Here is a 22,552-nt window from a genome sequence, read left to right as displayed (position 1 = left end):
TTCACGGGATGTGGGCATCGCTAGCGAGGCCAGCATTTATTGCCTATCCCTAATTGCCCTCGAGAAGGTGGTGGTGAGCAGCCTTCTTGAACTGCTACAGTCCGTGTGGTGAAGGTTCTCCCACAGTGCTGTTAGGAAGGGAGTTCCAGGATTTTGACCCAGCGACAATGAAGGAACGGCGATATATTTCCAAGTCGGGATGGTGTGTGACTTGGAGGGGAACGTGCAGGTGGTGTTATTCCCATGTGTCTGCTGCCCTTGTCCTTCTAGGTGGTAGAGGTCGCGGGTTTGGGAGGTGCTGTCGAAGAAGCCTTGGCGAGTTGCTGCAGTGCATCCTGTGGACGGTACACATTGCAGCCACAGTGCGCCGGTGGTGAAGGGAACGAATGTTTAGGGTGGTGGATGGGGTGCCAATCAAGCGGGCTGCTTTGTCCTGGATGGTGTCGAGCTTCTTGAGTGTTGTTGGAGCTGCACTCATCCAGGCAAGTGGAGAGTATTCCATCACATTCCTGACTTGTGCACTGTAGATGGTGGAAAGGCTTTGGAGAGTCAGGATGTGAGTCACTTGCCGCAGAATACCCAGCCTCTGACCTGCTCTTGTAGCCACAGTGTTTATATGGCTGGTCCAGTTAAGTTTCTGGTCAATGGTGACCCCAGGATGTTGATGGTGGGGGATTTGGCGATGGTAATGACGATGAATGTCATTGGGAGGTGGTTAGATGCTCTCTTGTTGGGGATGGTCATTGCCTGGCACTTGTCCGGCACAAATGTTATTTGCCACTTATCAGCCCAAGCCTGGATGTTGTCCAGGTCTTGCTGCATGGGTAATGTGGCAGCAGGAGGTGGGGGGCGGAGGAGAATACCAAGGACATAAGAGATAGGAGCAGGAGTAGGCCATTTGGCCCTTTGAATTTGTGCACAAAAATTGAAGTGCACTGCTGCCAGTGTAACGGTGTGAGCAGAAAATCTAGGTTTCGAAATCTAAAGACTTCAGGTTGTTGTCTTTAGATCTAAGTAGGTCCGCAAAGTGCAGTTGAATACTGCACACAAGGAACTTGAAACAGTAGAGTGGGTTTTAAATTTGTACATGATACAAAATACAAATTAACAGACAGCCTGAGATAACTGACTTGGACTGTTTGTGTAACAGAATATCACGATGACTTTGATTAAGCAAATGATTGAAGAAGAGTAGAGGGCTCTGGATAAATAGTCGTGAGCTGGCCATGTTGAATCACCATTTCTTGTTTCCATATATTAGGTATAATGGTTAGAAAGAACTGCTACTGAATAAAAACACTGGAAAGGCCTGAACTATTTTCCTAAGGCCAATGTTATTTCCTCTGGGCTCATTTAGGATGTGAATTGACCTGTAAAAGGCATATATTCTGAACGTCAAATCCTGTTGCCAGAGAGTAAAAACAAAAATTAAACAGTCAAAAGAAGCAAGTAACAGGAATATTGTCCGGACCGTCACATCTGTAGACATTTAGTAAAATCTTCAAAATAGGTGCCTGTACAACAAAAATAATATAATGGCAAACATTTCACAGCTAGTGAATGAACCCCATATGCAGTGATATTCTCTCTAACCATTATACCTAATATATGGAAACAGGAAATGGTGATTCAACACGGCCAGCTCACCACCATTTATCCAGAGCCCTCTACTCTTCTTCAGTCATTTGCTTAATCAAAATCACTGTGATATTCTGTTACACAACCAGTCCAAGTCAGTTATCTCAGGCTGTCCGTTAACTTGTATTTTGTATCATGTACAAATTTATCATTAATATAAAGTACATTAAATCCTTTGTATACATCATAGGATAATCTTGTTAATATCTTTTGGTCCACACCATGGCAGTGATAGCTTTTGGCGATGCCTCTGTGCAATCTGGGGAAAGAGCTGGGGAATGGCACTAATTGGATAGCTCTACCAAAGAGCCAGTACAGGCACGATGGGCCTCCTTCTGTGCTGCATCATTCTATTATTAGGTTTTGCATACTCAAAAATTACTTGGAAATATAATTTGATCAACCTCCACCCCCCCACCCACTCCCACAACACCAATGTCCAGAGATCATCCCTCCAGTATTCTAAACAGATATGCACTCCAATTTCTATTTCAAAATCATGATAAATACTTTCAAAACGACAAAACTGTTTCAAGGTTTTCAAGCAAATTCCTAGAGCAGCCTGACTGAAAACTCAATCACATTGCGTTAGGTGCAAGAGTAAATCAACATTGACACTTCTTCTCCAACAGAAACTTTTACAGATGTACAAAGGGTGGTTATTTTGAAAGTGTACTCATAAGATAGGCAGATACTACTGCATGTGCATCAGATTAAACAGCTACTTTAAAAAATAGTTGGGTTGCCTAACTAGACGAGTATCCTCAGCACTCCAGTTATTATTAAATGCTCCCTGGTAAAAGTATTTTAAGCGTCCAAAAAATAGACCTAAATAAGATTGAAAAATGAACAGCACTCTAGAATCCCACAAAAAAGCCAGTGGAAATTTCCCAAGAGTGAAGCATCCACATTAGTAATTTTCTATTCATAAAGTCCCACATTGGGGTTAGGTGTGGGCTTTAAAATCTCTCTTGCACCCTCTGAACAAATATAAGCAGATAGGACTCATAAAATGGGTTTTGTGGGGGAAGTAGTACGGTTCAGTTTTTATTTATTTCATTTAATCATCTAAAAAGTTCCAAATGTATACTACTATGAGTTTTGTTCTTTTGCGATAGGACAATTCAACACTTTTCTCCCTCATCTGTACCTATCTTTATGTCAGTAAGTAAACATTTCTCTTGTTCATGATAGGATAGGTCTCAAGAAGAGTGTCAATTTCAGTCAGTGGTTTTATCATTAATTGATGTGCTCATGCACTTGTTTAAAAAGGGCCATCTTACCAACATTAAAAACAACACTCTCAAATAGTGTTTTCAGTGGAAGTCACTGAAGAAGGATTATAAAATTGGTTAGAATCAACTGCTCTAAAGCTACCTTTATAATGAAAAGTTCTTTGTCTCTCACCACATCTCCACCACGGTCATAGCCTTCATTTAAAAAAAAGTCGCCAATGCATTGCTCAAAAGTCCCAGTGACAACACTGTATTAACATGGTCGCTGATCAGAGTGCTCCTCTCATTTCTCCTGAACTCCAAGTAAGTTGTCCTACATGCTTTTCATCCTCCCTGCATCCTATGTTAGACTCATTACATCATCTCTTACTTTAACTCATTATTTCCCCAAACTTCCCCAAAAGATTTCCGTACCTTTTTCAGTCTTTCCTTTGTCCGAAAATCTCTGGGCTTTTAAAACTAAGCTTGGTGTCAACTAATCCCCATTCAAACTTGGGAGCATCCTGAGAAAATGAGGCTCTTCAGCCTTGACAGGAAGCAACCAAGAGGTGAACTTACAGAAGTATATAAAAGATAGTAAATAATTTAGAAAAACAAATCCAGAACATCACTTCAAAACTAAATTGTGACAATAGAACAAGCAGGTTCAAACTAGTAAAACCAAATTTTTGGCTGATGTCAGGAAGTGACTAACACATGGATTAGACTTCCAGGTAAGACATTAAGCAACTGCATGCTACAAAGGCGAGACCAGAAAGCTCTTACGGAGGGATGATCCAAGATGAACCAAATGGCCTTCCTCATCTGTACCTATCTTGTGAAGTATACCCATGTTTCTCAACTAAAATATCTTCTGTACTGCAGGAAAATCAACTTGAATTTATACAGCATTTTTAACGTAGAAAAAGACATTCCAAGGCACTTCACAGAAACATATGGCAAAAATTAACCCCATGCCAAAGCAGCAGACATTAGGAGGAAGTAACTAAAAGCTTGGTTGAAGAGGATGGTTTTTAAAGAAGGGTCTTAAAAAAGAGGGGGTGGAGATGTTCAGGGAGGGCATGGGGCCTAGGCAGCTGAAGACACAGCCGCCAATGGTGGGGTGAAGAGAAGTGGATATGCACAAGAAGCCAGTCCAGAGGAACAGAGAATCCAGGTAGGGGAGGGAGGTTGCAGGGCTGGTGGAGGTTACAGAGACGAACAGTGAGACTATAATGGGAACATAGGAACAGGAGTAGGCCATTCAGCCCCTCGTGCCTGCTCTGCCATTTGATAAGATCATGGCTGATCTGTGATCCAACTCCATATACCTGCCTTTGGCCCATATCCCTTAATACCTTTGGTTGCCAAAAAGCTATCTATCTCACATTTAAATTTAGCAATTGAGCTAGTATCAATTGCCATTTGTGGAAGAGAGTTCCAAACTTCTACCACCCTTTGTGTGTAGAAATGTTTTCTAATCTCGCTCCTGAAGGGTCTGGCTCTAATTTTTAGACTGTGCCCTCTACTCCTAGAATCCCCAACCAGTGGAAATAAGTTTCTCTCTATCCACCCTATCCGTTCCCCTTAATATCTTATAAACTTCAATCAGATCACTCCTTAACCTTCTAAACTCCAGAAGATACAACCCCAATTTGTGTAATCTCTCCTCATAACTTAATCCTTGAAGTCCAGGTATCATTCTAGTAAACCTATGCTGCACTCCCTCCAAGGCCAATACGTCTGTCCAAAGGTGCGGTGCCCAGAACTGCTCACAGTACTCCAGGTGCGGTCTAACCGGGGTTTTGTATAGCTGCAGCATAACTTCTGCCCCCTTGTACTCTAGTCCTCTCGATATAAAGGCCAACATTCCATTAGCCTTCTTGATTATTTTCTGCACCTGTTCATGACACTTCAATGATCTATGTACCTGAACTCCTAGGTCCCTTTGGACATCCACTGTTTTAAACTTTTTACTATTTAGAAAGTACCCTGTTCTATCCTTTTTTGATCCAAAGTGGATGACCTCACATTTGTCTACGTTGAATTCCATTTGCCACAGTTTTGTCCATTCACCTAATCTATCAATATCACTTTGTAATTTTATGTTTTCATCTACACTGCTTACAATGCCACCAATCTTTGTGTCATCGGCAAACTTAGATATGAGACTTTCTATGCCTTCATCTAAGTCGTTAATAAATATTGTGAATAATTGAGGCCCCAAGACAGATCCCTGCGGGACTCCACTAGTCACATCCTGCCAATGTGAATACTTACCCATTATCCCTACTCTCTGTCGCCTTTCGCTCAGCCAATTTCCTAATCAAGTCCGTACTTTTCCCTCGATTCCTTGGGCTTCTAACTTAGCTAACACTCTTATGTGGGACATTATCAAATGCCTTCTGGAAGTCCATATAAATAACATCCATTGACATTCCCCTGTCTACTACTTTAGTCACCTCTTTAAACACACAAATAAGAATTTTAAATTTGAGGCATTGGGAGATCAGGAGCCAATGTAGGTCAGCAAGGACAGGAGCAATGGGTGAGGGGGATTGGTATAGGATTGGATAGGGACGGCAGTTTAGGGTGAGCCGAAGTTTACGGAGGGTGGAGGATGAGGCAGGCCAGGACGGGACAGGGTCCGGAAGAGCGGACAGGGAATGGAATCAATGCTAGGCGTTTGAGTTTGAACGGGAGGCCTAAGATGTTGGCTTCAGTCTTACCAACGTTTAGCTGAAGGAAGTTGGGGGCTCATCCAAGACAAGCCGTTTGACAACACAGAGACAGTGAAGTGGTTGAGAAAGGCGTTGGAGGTAGAACTTCGTGTTGTCATCATACAAGTGGAAGCTGAGCCCATGTCTGAGGATGATGTCACCAAAAGGCAACATTGGGTAAGAGGAGGCAGCCAAGAACAGATCCTCGGTGGACTATGGGGTAATGGTGTGGGAAGAGAAGCCATCGCTGGAGATACTCTGGCTACGATCGCGACGGTAAGAGTGGAGGGTAGCCCCATTCATTTAGGACTTGAATTTTATTGGCCTCGTGCATCTCCGATTTCCTTTGCCCCATCATTGGTGGCCGTGCCTTCAGCTGTCCAAGCCCTAAGCTCTGGAATTCCCTCCATATACCGCTCTGCCTCTTTTACCAAGCCTATCCTAATATCCCATGTGGCGGTGTCAAATTTTGCCTGATAACGCTCTTGCGATGTTATACAAATACAAGTTGTTGTTGCTGTATGATTACTTAAATGGCCAATAGAAGACGCGGCAAGAGCGGACCTGAGGGGCCAAAAGACGCGGCAAGAGCGGACCCGAGGGGCCAATAAGAGGAGCGGCGAGAGCGGACCCGAGGGGCCAATAAGAGGAGCGGCGAGAGCGGACCCGAGGGGCCAATAAGAGGAGCGGCGAGAGCGGACCCGAGGGGCCAATGAGAGGAGCGGCGAGAGCGGACCCGAGGGGCCAAAAGACGCGGCAAGAGCGGACCCGAGGGGCCAATAAGAGGAGCGGCGAGAGCGGACCCGAGGGGCCAATAAGAGGAGCGGCGAGAGCGGACCCGAGGGGCCAATAAGAGGAGCGGCGAGAGCGGACCCGAGGGGCCAATGAGAGGAGCGGCGAGAGCGGACCCGAGGGGCCAAAAGACGCGGCAAGAGCGGACCCGAGGGGCCAATAAGAGGAGCGGCGAGAGCGGACCCGAGGGGCCAATAAGAGGAGCGGCGAGAGCGGACCCGAGGGGCCAATAAGAGGAGCGGCGAGAGCGGACCCGAGGGGCCAATAAGAGGAGCGGCGAGAGCGGACCCGAGGGGCCAATAAGAGGAGCGGCGAGAGCGGACCCGAGGGGCCAATAAGAGGAGCGGCGAGAGCGGACCCGAGGGGCCAATAAGAGGAGCGGCGAGAGCGGACCCGAGGGGCCAATAAGAGGAGCGGCGAGAGCGGACCCGAGGGGCCAATAAGAGGAGCGGCGAGAGCGGACCCGAGGGGCCAATAAGAGGAGCGGCGAGAGCGGACCCGAGGGGCCAATAAGAGGAGCGGCGAGAGCGGACCCGAGGGGCCAATAAGAGGAGCGGCGAGAGCGGACCCGAGGGGCCAAGAAGAGGAGCGGCGAGAGCGGACCCGAGGGGCCAATAAGAGGAGCGGCGAGAGCGGACCCGAGGGGCCAATAAGAGGAGCGGCGAGAGCGGACCCGAGGGGCCAATAAGAGGAGCGGCGAGAGCGGACCCGAGGGGCCAATAAGAGGAGCGGCGAGAGCGGACCCGAGGGGCCAATAAGAGGAGCGGCGAGAGCGGACCCGAGGGGCCAAGAAGAGGAGCGGCGAGAGCGGACCCGAGGGGCCAAGAAGAGGAGCGGCGAGAGCGGACCCGAGGGGCCAAGAAGAGGAGCAGCGAGAGCGGACCCGAGGGGCCAATAAGAGGAGCGGCGAGAGTGGACCTGAGCGGTGAAATCAAAGGGTACGGGAGCATAGTGATTATGTTACTGGACTAGTAATCCAGAGGCCTGGACTAATAATCCGGAGATGTGAGTTCAAATCCCGGCAGCTGGGAATTTAAATTCAGTTTAAAAAATCTGGAAATTAAATAAAAGCTAGTATCACTAATGGTGACCCACGAAACTACCGAATTGTCGTAAAAACCCATCTGGGTTCACTTAATGTCCTTTAGAGAAGGAAACCTGTCGTCCTTACCCGGTCTGGCCTATATGTGCCTCCAGACCCACAGCAATATGGTTGATTCCTAACTGCCCTCTGAAATGGCCTAGCAAGCCACTCAGTTGTCAAGAAGGTGGCTCACCACAACCTTCTCAAGGGCATTTGGGGATGGGCAATAAATACTGGCCTTGCCAGCGACACCTACATCCTATGTATGAATTTTTTAAAAATCAAGAAAAGGCAAAAACTGACATCACAGACGAATGCCGAGGGTAAGTCAGTGCAAGTATTTAGTTTATTGGTAAATGTTTTTAGTGGTCATTGTGTTTAGTGGTTGGTGTTTTTAGTGGTGGTTAATGTTTTTAGTGGTTAGTCTGTTACTGTTAGTTAAAAAGCCCTAAAACTAAACAGTTAAAAAGAGCGGGAAACTAGTTTAAAGTAAATAAATTAATTAGTTTTAAAAAATACCAAAAATATACAAAGTCAATTAATTAAATATATAAAATAAGGTTAGAAAGGGATGGCAGGGCAGGTGGTGTGCCGTAACTGCAGCATTCGGGATTTGGTGGAGACCAGCGAGATCCTGAGCAACCACATCTGCGGTAAGTGTCTGCAACTCTAGGAACTTCGGCTCAGAGTTGTTGAGCTGGAGTCAGAGCTGCAGACATTGTGATGCATCAGGGAGGGGGAAGATTTATCTGGGCACTGATCCAGGAGGCAGTCACACTCCTTAGGTTAGGTAGTAGTTTAGATTTGGTCAGTGGTCAGGGACAGAAGGGTGTGACTGCAAGTCAGGCAGGTATGAGGACCCAGGATGCAGTGATGGAGGAGCCTCAGCCTTTGACCTTGTCCAACGGGTACGAAGTACTTGCTACCTGTGTGGATGAGAACAAAGACTGCAGGGAGACTACAGCATCATGGTACAGAAGGCCAGTCAAGTGGGGGGAGTAAAATGGGATGTGGTAGTGGTAGGGGATAGTACAGTCAGGAGGATAGAAACTGTTCTCTCCAGCCACGTCTGGGAGTCCCGAAGCCTGTGCGGCCTGCCCGGTGCCAGGGTTAAGGACATCTCCTCGTGGCTGGAGAAGAACTTGTAGCATGAGGGGGAGGATCCAGTGGCTGTGGTCCACATAGGAACTAACGACATAGGTAGAACTAGGAATGAGGTTCTGCTAAGGGAGTTTGAGGAGCAGAAACTCAAAAGGTAATAATCTCTGGATTACTATCTGAGCCATGCGCAAATTGGCATAGGGTCAAACAGATCAAACAGTTAAATGCACGGCTCAAAGAATGGTGTGGGAGACTGTGGTTTCGATTCATGGCGCACTGGCACCAGTACTGGGGAAAGAGGGAGCTATTCTGTTGGGATGGGCTCCACTTAAACCGGGCTGGGATCAGTGTCCTGGTGAGTCGAATAACTAGGGCTGTAGATAGGGCTTTAAGCTAAGGGGAGGAGGGGGGCAGGGTCCAGGTAAGGGTAAATTTATAAATCTAAAGAAAAAAAGTCAAAGCCATAGAGCAGTGGAGCGTTTTGAGTAAAGATAAACAAACTGTGTCAGGAAGGGACAGTGAGTTAAACGGTAATAGTGCATCAGTGAACAAGGTCAAATCAGGGGAAAATAGTAAAAAGTTAAAATTAAACGCTCTTTACCTGAATGCACAAATCATTTGTAACAAGATAGATGAATTAATGGCACAAAGAGAGATAAATGGGTTTGATCTAGTAGCCATTACTGAGACATGGCTGCAAGGTGACCAAGTTGGGAACTAAATAGTCCAGGGTACTCGACTTTTCGAAAAGACAGACAAAATGAAGGCGGCGGGGGGGGTTAGCCCTGATAATAAAGGATGACATAAAGACAGTAGTAAGAAAGGATCTTGGCGAGAAAGATCAGGAAGTAGAATCAGTATGGGTGGAGATAAGAAATAACAAGAGGCCAAAAAACACTGATGGGATAGTTCATAGGCACCCTAACAGTAATTATACTGTTGAACAGAGTATTAATCATGAAATAAGAGGAGCTTGTAACAAAGTTAATGCAATAATCATGAGGGTCTTTAATCTTCATACAGACTGGGCAAATCAAATTGGCAAAAGTAGTTTGGAGGACAAGTTCATAGAATGCATTCGAGACGGTTTCCTAGAGCAATATGTTGTGGAACCAATCAGGGAAGTGGCTATTTTAGATACTGTCTTGTGTAAAGAGATTGATTCCTGGGATGGCAGCACTGATGTATGAGGAGAGATTGGGTCGACTAGGCCTATATTCACTAGAGTTTAGAAGAATGAGGGTTGATCTCATCGAAACATATAAAATTCTAACAGGACTAGACAAACTAGATGCAGGGATGACGTTCCCTATGGCTGGGGAGTCCAGAACCAGGGGTCACAGTATCAGGATACGGGGTATGCCATTTAGAACAGAGATGAGAAGAAATTTCTTCACTCAGAGGATGGTGAACCTGTGGAATTCTCTACCACAGAAGGCAGTGGAGGCCAAGTCATTCGATGTATTCAAGAAGGAGATAGATATATTTCTAAATGCTAGAGGGATCAAGGTATATGGGGAAAAAGCGGGAACAGGGTACTGAGTTAGACGATCAGCCATGAGGAGCAGGCCCGAAAGGCCGAATGGCCTACTCTTGCTCCTATTTTCTATGTTTCTTTGAGACATAGAAAATAATTAGTAATCTCATAGTAAAGGATCTTCTGGGGGGAAATTATCATAGTAGGTTAGAATTTCACACTGAGTTCAAGAGTGACATACTTAAATCCGAAACTAGTCTTAAATGTAAACAGAGCCAATTACATAAGTACGAGGGGCGAGTTGGCTAAGGTTGATCGGGAAATTAGATTAAAAGATATGACGGTAGATAATCAATGGCAAACATTCAAAGAAATATTTCATAAATCTCAACAAATATACATTCCACGAGGAATAAAAACTCCAAGCGAAAAGTGATCCATCCGTGGCTAACTAAAGAAGTTAAGGATAGTATTAGATTAAAAGAAGAGGCCTATAATGTTGCCAAGAAGAGTAGTAAGCTTGAGGATTCAGAGTGTTTTAGAAACCAGCAACAGATGACAAAAATATTGATAAAGAGGGAGAAAATAGAATGAGAGCAAACTAGCAAGAAAGATAAAAACAGACTGTAAGAGCTTCTACACATATGTAAAAAGGAAGAGTAGCAGCAAAAGTAAACGTAGGTCCCAAAGAGGCTGAGACAGGAGAAATTGTAATGGGGAATAAGGAAATTGTAAACAATTTTACAACAATAAGGAAATGGCAGAGATGTTAAACAAATATTTTGTATCTGTCTTCACAGTAGAGGAAACAGAAAACATACTAGAAAGAGTGGGGAACCAAGGGTCTAACAAGCGTGAGGAACTTAAAGTAATTAATATTAGTAAAGAAAAAGTACTGCTGAAATTAACGGGATTAAAAGCCGACAAATCCCCTGGACCTGATGGCCCACATCCTAGGGTTCTAAAAGAGGTGGCTGCAGACATATTGGATGCATTGGTTATGATCTTCCAAAATTCCCTAGTTTCTAGAATGGTCCCAGTGGATTGGAAGGTAGCATATTTACCCCGCTATTCAACAACGGAGGGTGAGTGAAAACAGGGAACTACAGGCCAGTTAGCCTGACATCAGTAATCGGGAAAATGTTGGAATCCATTATTAAGGACGTAGTAACATGGCACTTAGAAAACCATAATATGATTAGGCCGAGTCGACATGCTTTTATGAAAGGGAAATCGTGTTTGGCAAATCTACTGGAGTTTCTTGAGGATGTAACTAGCAGGATAGATAAAAGGGAACCAGTGAATGTAGTATATTTGGATTTTCAAAAGGCGCCACACAAAAGGTTATTACACAAGATAAGGGCTCATGGGGTTGGGGGTAATATATTAGCATGGACAGAGGATTGGTTAAGGGACAGAAAACAGTAGGAATAAACGGGTCATTTTCAGGTGGGCGGGCTATAACTAGTGGGGTACCGCAAAGATCGGTGCTTGGCCCTCAGCTATTTACATTCTATATTAATGACTTAGATGAAGGGACCGAGTGTACTGTATCGAAGTTTGCTGATGATACAAAGCTAGGTGGGAAAGCAAGCTGTGAGGAGGACACAAAGAGTCTGCAAAGGGATATAGACAGGTTAAGTGAGTGGGCAAGAAGGTGGCAGATGGAGTATAACGTGGGGAATGGTGAGGTTATTAATTTTGGTAGGAAGAATAGAAAAACAGAATATTTTTTAAATGGTGAGAAACTATTAAACGTTGGTGTTCAGAGAGATTTGGGTGTCCTTGTACACGAAACACAGAATGTTAACATGCAGGTACAGCAGGCAATTAGGAAGGCAAAGGTATGTAGGCTTTTGTTGCAAGGGTGTTGGGAATACAAGAGAAAGGAAATCTTGCTGCAATTTTACAGCGCTTTGGTGAGACCACACCTGGAGTACTGTGTACGGTTTTGGTCTCCTTACCTAAAGGAAGAATATACTTGCCTTAGAGCAGATGCAATGAAGGTTCACTAAATTGATTCCTGGGATGAGAGGGTTGTCCTGTGAGGTGAAATTGAGTAGAATGGGCCTATACTCTGAAGAAGAGTATAGAAGAATGAGGGGTGATCCCATTGAAACATATAAGATTCTGAGAGGGCTTGACAGGGTAGATGCTGAGAGGCTGTTTCTCCTGGATGGAGAGTCTAGAACCAGGGGGCATAGTCTCAGGATAAGGTGTCAGCCATTTAGGATTGAGATGAGGAGGAATTTCTTCACTCAGGGGGTTGTGAATCTTTGGAATTCTCTACCCCTCAAGGAGCTGTATGGCCTACTCCTACTTCTTATGGTCTTGCAAGTGCAGTTTTAAGAGCTGTAAGCCTCTACGTGCAAATAGAATTTGCAACGTACAGTGAAAACAGTCAATGGGTTGGTCTGCCAAGAATAAGAAACACAAGGGGAAAAAAAAGTGGATGACAACAACAGATAGGGGTGGTGGGGGCCTATAATAGAAGGTAATGAACAAGTTGAGGCCTAACTGTGTAGACAGTGTATATAGCAAGAGTAAACACAATCCTCAAAGTTGGACATAGCTACGTATCTTATAGGTGTAGCACATGCAGACCTGTTACATGCATAAAAGCAATGTGTACACTTGTTCTGACAAAAGGTCTTTGACCTGAAATGTTAACTCTCTTTCTCCACAGATGCTGCCTGCCTTGCTGAGCTTCTCCAGCATTTTCTGTTTATGTTATTGTACATTTATCTGTTAAATCAGACAAAATGAAATTCTTTTCAGACTCCCAAAATATGTCAGTGTGGTTGTAACATCTGAGTCCAGAAAGGTTCTGGGCTATTTACTTTAGACTAACAGAAGCATATAATAAAGCCTACTACTGTTATGTACCTCTTTCACTTTTATAAGCAATCCAAGGCCACCTTTCACAATAACAGACATGAGAAACTATCCTGTTCAACTGTTCCATTCAGAAATAACTCGATAAAAAAGGTTTATGCAAATCAATTTCTGAGCACCTCTAATACCAGACATGTAATAGATTTTCAATGCCAAGGTTTTTTTGGGCGGGAGAGAAGATATATAACGCAATCAAAAATAATTTTTTAAAAAATCAGTCATGCAGACTTTACAATTATTGTAAATATTTTAAAACCAGTTTACCGAAATACAAATTCCACAATAAACATATTGGCCAAAATCCAGAAATGAAAATGCTCAATTGGTTGATTTATGTACTGTAAAAATTTCAATTTAAAAAGACATCCATTGGCACTCAGTCCAGTGCGTCAAGTCCGCATGTCAAGACGCTGCTGGAGCCCCCGAGCATAAGAGGAGGGAACATCGGTTAAAATTTAAACACGAGAAGACAGACAAAAATCGTGGCGCCATAAAACATAAACTTTATAACGAAAAAAAAATCAGTAAATGGGAAACGCCGTGAACGGTCCGCTATAAAAGAACGGATCGATCAGCTCCGCGCCAAAACCTTCCATGGCGGCACGCTGCAAGGACTGAAAGACGGGGACTAACCGAGGGCCTTGCACCCAGAGGGTCAAAACAGGGCCGGGAAATCGCGGAGAGGGGGACAAGATCAGGGTCGTAGACAGAGCCAGAGAGAGGGGGGGGGGGGGGAAGAGAGAGAGAAAGCCACTCACCGCCAGCGATCGTAACGCAGCCCGGGCCACCGGAAGCGAGCAGCAGCCGACGGGAAGCGCACTAACAGCATTTATAATAAGTAAACACAATGAAATAAACCCCATGGGGGGGGGGGGGGGGGGAAGGATCCAGCAGGCATTAACATCAGCGCTTCTCCGGCTTACATCTTCCCCCTTCCCCCGCAGCCTCCGGCCTGCTTTCACCGGTGGGGGGGGGGGGGGGGCCGCCTGACACACCGACTCCACGCTGAGGCCGTCGAAACCAGCACAAGGCCGCGCGGGGCTCGCGCACACCGCCTCAGCCGAAAGCGGCCGTCGCGCCACCTCTCTCCTGCCGCTTTATTAATCGATACGGCCGGTTGTATTTATAGTGTGTGCGTGTGTGTGTGTAAAAAAAAAAAAAATATTACCTGGTTCTTCGCGTACGGCTTGCTGATGATGTGGTGCCTCTTGTTTCGGATTTTACCACCACCTCCTCCTCCTGTCGCCGCCGCCGCCATGTCTGAATCTGTCCAGCTAACTCTGCGCTCGCGATCTCCTAGCAGCCGTATCCTGGAAGGGAGGGAGGGAGGGGGGGGGGGTTCCACGCTCCAACGTCACACTCGACCTCCACCACCACCACCTCCTCACTCAACACGCACTTCACATGTCGCCGCTCAGGCTCAGGCGCGGCTCGCTGACTGCGCGCAAGCGCCTTCCACCTTCAGGGGTTTTTTTTTCCACCACCCTCCTCCTCCTTCCACGCACCAAGTGCGCGCAAGAGCAACCCGTCCTGCGTCATCTTGCAACCCGCCGCACCCATTGGCTGGTCCTGACAAACGGCCCCGCGAAGCGTCAAGGGAGGAGAAGGACGAGCGGCGCATGCGCCGGTTGTCGTCTCTTCCCCCCCCTCCCCCTCCCCCTCCCCCCCGGACTAACGGCATAAATTCACTGACGACCGCTCTGAAAAGTTTGTATTTGTATAGCGCGTTTTAACTTGGTAAAACGGCTTGGCGGGAGCGTCATCAGACAAAAAATTTTGACACCGAGCCGCATAAGGAGATATTAAGACAGGTATCCAAAAGCTTGGTCAAAGAGGTAGGTTTTAAAGGAGGTGGAGAGAGGTTTAGGGAAGGCATTCCAGAGCTTAGGGCCTTGGGCAGCTGAAGGCCCGCCCGCCCGCGGTGGAGCGATTACAAATGAGGAATGTGCGGAAAGGCCGCGACTGGAGGAACGCAGAGACCTCGGTGGCTTGTAGGGCTGCACGAGGTCACAGAGATCGGGAGGGGCAAAGCCGTGAGAGGGATTTGAAAACCAGGATGATAGTTTTAAAAATCGAGGCGTTGCCAGACTGGGAGCCAATATCGGTCAGCTCTGGGACAACTCTTGACTGCAGGCCGAGCGACTGCTTTTGGGGCTACGCTTGGGTTTTCAGCTTTAATGTGTCACTGAGCAGTTCATTCTCTATACTGAATGTAATTAGGTGGCTAAAGAGCCTTTGTTGATGGTTCATCAGTGACCCTGTTCAGTGTAGTTAGGGTGTGGGAGTTAACAACCACACAAAAATAAATTCATTTGGTTGAAAAATCAGTGTGAGAGTCATAGAATGATACAGCACAGAAGGAGGCAATTTGGCCCATTGTGCCTGTGCTGGCTCTTTGAAAGAGCTATCCAATTAGTCCCACTCTCCTGCTCTGTCCCCATAGCCCTGAAAAACTTTCCTTTTTAAATATTTATCCAATTCCCTTTTGAAAGTTACTATTGAATCTGCTTCCACCACCCTTTTAGGTGGTGCACTCCAGATCATAATGTGCTGCATAAACACTTTTTTCCTCTTGTCACCTCTGGTTCTATCGCCAATTAAATTAAACCTTACTCCTCTGGTTACTGACCCTTCTGGCACTGGAAATGGTTTCTACTTATTTACTCTATCAAAACCCTTTATATGTTTTGTTAACTGTGATGATATGTATTTAATATATTTCTAGACTAAAATCATTTAAAGTTGGTGCTTTTTTTTTTAAAAAAAGCAAAGAAATGCCTGTAAAGTGTCTCAAATCTAAAACAGAAAGTATTAGAAACACACAATAGCAGTGATCGAGGGAAAAGAATAAGTTAGGTTGTTCTGATGGGCACTGTCCAAAATGTTACCTGTCCCATTTAACATTACAACAGTAACTACATGTCATAAAGTACTTAATTAGCTGCAAAGCTCTTTGGGATGTTCTGAGATCATGAAAGGCACTATATAAATGCAAGGTCTTTTTTTCTTTACAGATGCTGACTGACCTGTGTGGTTCCAGCATATTTTTTTCTTTGCCTTTAGTTGTAGTGATCATTGAGTTCTAATGGTTAATCTGTGCTTGGCAAAGCCAAATGCCTCTGAAAAGCAATATACTGCTGGAAATTTGAAACCAAAACAGAAAATGCTAGAAACACACAGCAGGTCAGGCTACAACTGCGGAAAGAATAGAAGAGTTTACTGGGTTCTGATGAAGGTTCGATACCCTGATGTTAACTTGTCTGTTCTCTCCACAGATGTTGCCTGACTTGCTGAGCGTTACCAACATTTCCTGTTTCAAATGAATAGCTGTTTGGGTGTATTTGTTTTTGATAATGGCTTTGGACTATATTGATCAGATTAGCAGTGCTGTACCTCTAATCACAGTCTATTGTTTTAGGAGAGGAAAAAATATCACAGGTTATTTGTATTAGAACAATAGACTATTAGAGATACAGTACTACCGCTCCATATTGAATTTGCAAAGCAATGATGGTATCTTCTAATTGACTCTAGGCATTACAGCCTGTGTTCTGCTTTTCTTTACTGCCTGATCTTGTAGGACATTTGGAAAACGTGCTTTGCTATCTGGTGAGCCCACCAACATTTTAAATGCATTCCTAAGTAATTATAACAATTCAGTCAAACTAAAATTGCATATAAGAAAACTAAAGCTAAAATTATTTTGACATAACATCATTGAACTTCTGAGCTTTGTGATTGAGGCAGTACAATAATTATGAATTGGTCTTTTTTTGACAGTTGATCTAACATTGAAATGTTATTTGCCCTACTTAAATTATGTTAAGTCAAACTTGTATCCTCTACGTGCAGTGTTGATGTATGTAAAATTGTTTCCATGTCACAATGCTACTCATCATCCATTGTGTGTAAATCAAGTTGTTTGTGACCCTGTCTTGCACAATACTATGGTTTGGGCCAGTGAACAAATTACATACAATTGATGCAATCAAAAACTCTCAAAGGAGGATTTGAGCATCCTTGACAGCTGTAGCTGGATTCTCCACTGAGATTCAAAGTTGCCATCCTGATGTTTTTCAATACATTTGCAGTTGTGTGTTTTTTAAAAGGTTATTTTGTAATTGTAACAAAACATTGACATCTGAAGTATGACAGATCATAACTACTCGCTGCATAAAATTTTTCCTCGTGTCGCCTTCAGTTCTTTTGCCAATCACTTTAAGTCTGTGTCCTCTGGTTCTCTGCTCTTCTGCCAAGGGGAACAGTTTCTCTTTATTTACTTTATCTAAACCCTGCATGATTTTGAACACTTTGACCAAATTTGGTCTATCCACATAACTGAAGTCCCTCATCCCTGGAACCATTCTAGTAGACCTTAGAAAGGGTGCAGAAAAGATTTTTTTTTGCACACTGACTGCAGCGGTTCAAGAAGGTGGCTCACCACCACCTTCTCAAGGGTAATTAGGGATGGGCAATAAATGCTGGCCTCTCATTCCTGCATACCCTTTAGAATTGTACCCTTTAGTTTATATTACCTCTCCTCATTCTTCCTACTGAAATGTATCACTTTGTATCAAATTTCATGTGTCTGCCCATTCCACCAGCCTGTCTATGTCCTCTTGAATTGTATTACTATCCTCCTATTTACTACACTTCCAAGTTTTGTGTCATCTGCAAATGGAGATTGTGCCCTGTACACCCAAGTCATCAATATAATCAAAAAAAGCAGTGGTCCTAGTACCAACCACTGGGGAACGCCACTGTATACCTTCCTTTGGTCCGAAAAACAACTGTTCACCACTACTGTTTCCTGTCACTTAGCCAATTTTGTATGCATGTTGCCACTGCCCCTTTTATTCCATGGGTTTCAGTTTTGCTGACAAGCCTATTATGTGGCACTTTATCAAATGCCTTTTGAAAGTCCATATACACATCAATCCTCTATTACCTCATCAAAAAACTCAATCAAGTTAGTTAAACACTATTTGCCTTTACCAAATCCGTGCTGACTTTCCTTTACTAATCCACATGACTATTAATTTTGTCCCGGATTATCATTTCTAAAAGCTTCCTCTGACTGGCCTGTAGTTGCTGGATTTATCTGTACACCCTTTTTTGAATAAGGGTGTAACATTTGCAATTCTCCAGTCCTCTGGCACCACCCCCCTATCTAAGGAGGATTCAAAGATCATGGCCAGCACCTCTGCAGTTTTCACCCTTGCTTCCCTCAGCAACCAAGGATGCATCCCATCCGGACTGGGTGACTTATCTACTTTGAAGTACAGCCAGCCTTTCTAGTACCACCTCTTTATCAATTTTTAGCCCCTTTCAGTATCTCAACTATCTCCTCTTTGACTGTGAGTTTGGCAGTATCTTCTTCCTTGGTAAAGACAGAGACAAAGTATTCATTTAGTATCTCAGCTATGCCTTCTGCCTCCATGCTTGGATCTCCTTTTTGGTCCCTGATTGGCCCCTCCCCTCCTCTAACTACCCGTTTACTATTTATATGCCGATAGAAGACTTTTGGATTCCCTTTGATGTTAGTTGCCAGTCTGTCTCATACTCTCTGCCCCTCTTATTTCCTTTTTCACTTCTCTTCTGTACTTCCTATATTCAGCCTGGTTCTCACTTGTATTATCAACCTGACATCAGTCATATGCCCCCTTTTTCTGTTTCTTCTTACTCTCTATCTCATCATCTAAATTGTTAATAACCACCATGTGACCCAAACCCACCAGAACAAATGCATGTTCACTCTCATCCATCTAACAAAAAATTCTTTGCTCCCTTGATCCAATCTGTTCCCTATCAAGTCCCATCACTCAATCTGCTGCTTCCTCCTCACCAAGTACTCTCACCCTGAGTGAGTCTGTGCCATTCTTTTAGACGGTATCCCAAGCCTTCCTGTTGTCCCTCTGACCTTTTTGCCACTGGCTCTGTTACAGTCCCAATGCTAAACCTGTGCCCCACCCCTCCCCCAAGCAGTTCCAGCTACACACACATGTCATTCACACATAGTCTCTGCATCAATATTCCCAACTATGAATTTTAATTTACCAAGTTATAATTGTATTTAAATTTGAGTAAATTACTAAAGTGTGAATCATTGCCATATCTTGTAGACCATATACCATATAATGAGAAATCCAGCTTATAATATTACCCCCAGTTCTCACTTCCTGTTCCAACAGCCCATCCATACCCATGGTACTGCTGGCACCCTTTTCCAGCCCACTGCTTCAACATACTACCTCCTTCATTACTCCCAAATCCCCATGTACTCCCATACCCCAATGGATTGCATGCCATAGATTCTGTTGTGTGCCCCCCCACCCCAGCTCCCTTAGAGTGCTATTAGTCCCCACCCTCCAAATGCTCCCAAGCCAGACCTCAGCCCTCACATGGCCCCAAGCCCCAGCTTCACTCCCCCGCACAAGTGCTACCAGGGCGGAGCACATCACGAAGTGCTCCTAAGCCCTGTACTGCAACCCACCTGATTGTTTCCAGATCCCGTTACACTCCCTGAGGCTAAAGTCTGTTCATTTCCATGAGTCAATCTGCTTTTCTCAGTTACACTGCCCCCCTCCCCCTCATGCCTGACTGCACCCATACTCTTTAAAATCTTGCTGCATAGCCTGGGCTTTAAAAGGGTAGGAGATCAAAACTGAACAAATCAATGAAGCAATATGTCAAAGAGCCACACAGATCAATTGGAAGGTGTGCTGAAGACAGAAGGGTAACTTACAGAAAGACTGGGAAACAATGTGGATGGTAGACACACCAAGGTCTTAATGAGAAAAGTGTGCAACAACCACCGAGAGAGAAAGGGATATAAAAAATTAGAGCAGATGAACGAAGCACAGTGTTACAGGAAGAAACGATGGTATATTGACGCCAGTTAAAATGGCCACTGCTCCTATTTTGACCAGCTTGTAATTTCTAAATTGGTGCATTTTGCAAAATTGTTGCTACATGTATATGGAGCTATGAAATATGATGAGACACAGTGGGATTAAAATATTTATCTTAATTACTTTGGTCTCTAATTCACTGTTTGGTGGTTTGAAGGAATTGCCATGTCTGGCAATATAAAACACCCCCCTCCCCCCTTTAACAGGTTATATATCAAGTTTGTATTTCTGTGAACTAAATCCATGATAGAGAAGTGTAAGGAGTCTTACAACACCAGGTTATAGTCCAACAGCTTTATTTAAAATCACAAGCTTTCGGAGGCTTGTGATTTTAAATAAAGCTGTTGGACTATAACCTGGTGTTGTAAGACTCCTTACATTTGTCCACCCCAGTCCATCACCGCGGTGTATCTCCACATCACGATAGAGAAGGGAAGAGGGAATGGTTGAAGCTGGAATTGGCACTTTGGGATGGGGGAGAAAGGAAAATGCAGTATTATCTAATGGGGAGTGGAAAGGAAAAGTGCAAATGTTAACTTGGGGGGCGGGGGTGGAGAAAGAGTACAAGCAAGAATGGGGGCTTTAGGAAGAATAGTGCTGGCTTGAACAGGGTTGGAAGGGAGAAGGGTACCAGGTTGAATTGAGGGAGATTGGTAGAAGTATGCCAATGAGCATGGAGGAGAGTGTTTTGTGAAATATTAGGGGTTACGGTATAATCTGTGAGCTGGATCTGGAGGGGGTAGAGTGCCTTTCTGAACTGGGGTTGGAGGGCTGGATGTAGGGGAGCACCCGTTGATGTAACCTTTAGGGAAGTGGTGACCTGGGTTGGTCTGTTTAAAAAAAAATGACATTTGAATTTTCAACATTAAAAATATTAATTGTAAAATCTAGAAGTGCTTAAATTAACCAGAATAAATCATTCTTAATGTAAAAATTCAACATTTTCTGAGAATTCCCTGGATCCCCCATCCAGTAATGCAGTTTAATGCCTCCAACAGTGGGAATTCCCCCCTCAGGCCTTCATGTACTTGTGTAATTTTTTTTCCAAAGCAAGTGAAAGGTTGTGAATATCAACAGCATAAGCTACAAAGCTTGTGTAACTCCTCATTTTCAGCCGTCACAGGCTTACAAATCACTTTTGTTAGTTTTCTAGGTTGACATGTATGAACAAGGTCTTAAAAACTCATTACTCCAAATAGTGGTCATGGAAACTTAAATATTTTGGGTGCAGAATTCACCGTGAAGACCAATTTAACATTTACCAGTTACAGCAGGCAACATTTTTTTCAAATTAGAGTGAATATCACTCATCACTAATTGAGAAACCTAGCCTGGCACTCATCCAGCTTTGCCAGATTTCAAGACCGTAGGAACAGACGGGTTGTGGTTGTCGCTAGGTTTCAATGGTGGTCATGGGATCTGAGGTCACAAAGTTCAGACTGCCAGGTGCCATTCAATGGAGGCCTCAAAATCATAACAAACCTTCATTGTGATGACCTTACAGCAAGGAGAAGGTAATAATTTTCACAAATTACTTGGTACATACAATGTGGTTGCTAGACACATCAAGGTCTTAATGAGAAAAGTGTGCAACAGCCATAGAGAGGAAAAACAAAGGGATAGAAAAAAAAAATCAGCAGATGAACGCAGCAGAGAGTTAATTACAGGAAGAAACAATGGTATGTTGACGCCAGTTAAAATGGCCACTGCTCCTATTTTGACCAGCTTGTAATTTCTGAATTGGTGCATTTTGCAAAATTACTGCTACATGTATTATGGAGCTATGAAACATGATGAGACATTTCTGAACACTGTGGGATTAAAATATGTATCCTAATTACATTGGCCTCTGATTCACTGTTTGGTGGTTTAAAGGAGTTGTCATATCTGGCAATATAAAACTGATGCCCTCGCGTGCCCCCACCCCACCCCTTTTAAACAGGTTATATATCAAGTTTATATTTCTGTGAACTAAATCTATGACAGTGAAGGAAAGAGGGAATGGTTGAAGCTGGCATTGGCACTTTGGGATGGAAGAGGAAGGAAAATGCAGTATTAACAGATAGGAAGTGGGAAGGAAGAGTGCCAATGCTTACTTGGGGGGTGGGGGGAAGACGAGTACAAGCAAGAACAGGGGCTTTAGGAAGAATAGTGCGAGCTTGAACTGGGTTGGAGGGGAGAATGGTGCCAGGTTGAATTGAGGGAGAGTGGTCGAAGTATGGAGGAGAGTGTTTTGTGAAATATTAGGGGTTACAGTATATCTGTGAGCTGGATCCGGAGGGGGTAGAGTGCCTCTCTGAACTGGGATTGGAGGGCTGGATGTGGGGGAGTGCCCGTTGATGTTACCTTTAGGGAAGTGATGACCTGGTTAGTCTGTTGAAAATTCAAATGTCAGTTTTATATTGCCAGACATAATAACCCCTTCAAACCACCAAACAAAGCAACAGGCAGAACTACAAAAAGATGTCCACTTCCCAGATTATGGGACATTTTATTAGCATAGATATCACTAAATTACCCCCACATGTGACACATTCAGCTTTAGCTTTTCATCTGGTCTTTTTGTAGTGGGAACTTTTCCATCACCTTCCAAGGGGACTGATTTTCATAAGTGAAGACCCTGAGTTGTAGACCTGAAGTAACTTTCACATAACCATTAGAAAGTTGCAGCAAATTACTCAGGTTCCACGTTGTAGACACCATATACCAGAAAAGGGTTT

The 22,552-nt window shown here is 44.2% G+C and overlaps 1 protein-coding gene and 1 long non-coding RNA gene across 5 annotated transcripts in view; one reads left to right on the top strand and one right to left on the bottom strand.

The window, feature by feature from the left end:
- Positions 1 to 14,383, bottom strand: part of nup153 (nucleoporin 153) — a 64,127-nt gene extending 49,744 nt beyond the window's left edge. For both annotated transcript variants that reach the window (XM_068001659.1, XM_068001660.1), the window contains exon 1: positions 14,090 to 14,383. In XM_068001659.1, the coding sequence (XP_067857760.1) occupies positions 14,090 to 14,179 (90 nt within the window). In that variant the 5' untranslated portion in view covers positions 14,180 to 14,383. The remainder of the gene's footprint in view (positions 1 to 14,089) is intronic.
- Positions 14,384 to 14,591: 208 nt separating this feature from the next.
- The window catches only part of LOC137336384 (uncharacterized), a 33,375-nt gene continuing 25,414 nt past the window's right edge, over positions 14,592 to 22,552 (top strand). For 2 of the 3 annotated variants that reach the window (XR_010966590.1, XR_010966589.1), the window contains exon 1: positions 14,592 to 14,756. This is a non-coding gene — a long non-coding RNA (uncharacterized lncRNA). The remainder of the gene's footprint in view (positions 14,757 to 22,552) is intronic. The other variant, XR_010966591.1, reaches the window with a different exon arrangement.

The sequence above is a fragment of the Heptranchias perlo genome, chromosome 2, assembly GCF_035084215.1.
Source record: "Heptranchias perlo isolate sHepPer1 chromosome 2, sHepPer1.hap1, whole genome shotgun sequence".
Classification (NCBI taxonomy): domain Eukaryota; kingdom Metazoa; phylum Chordata; class Chondrichthyes; order Hexanchiformes; family Hexanchidae; genus Heptranchias; species Heptranchias perlo.
The sequence above is the reverse complement of the archived record's forward strand: the minus strand, read 5'-3'. Positions and strand labels throughout refer to the sequence as shown.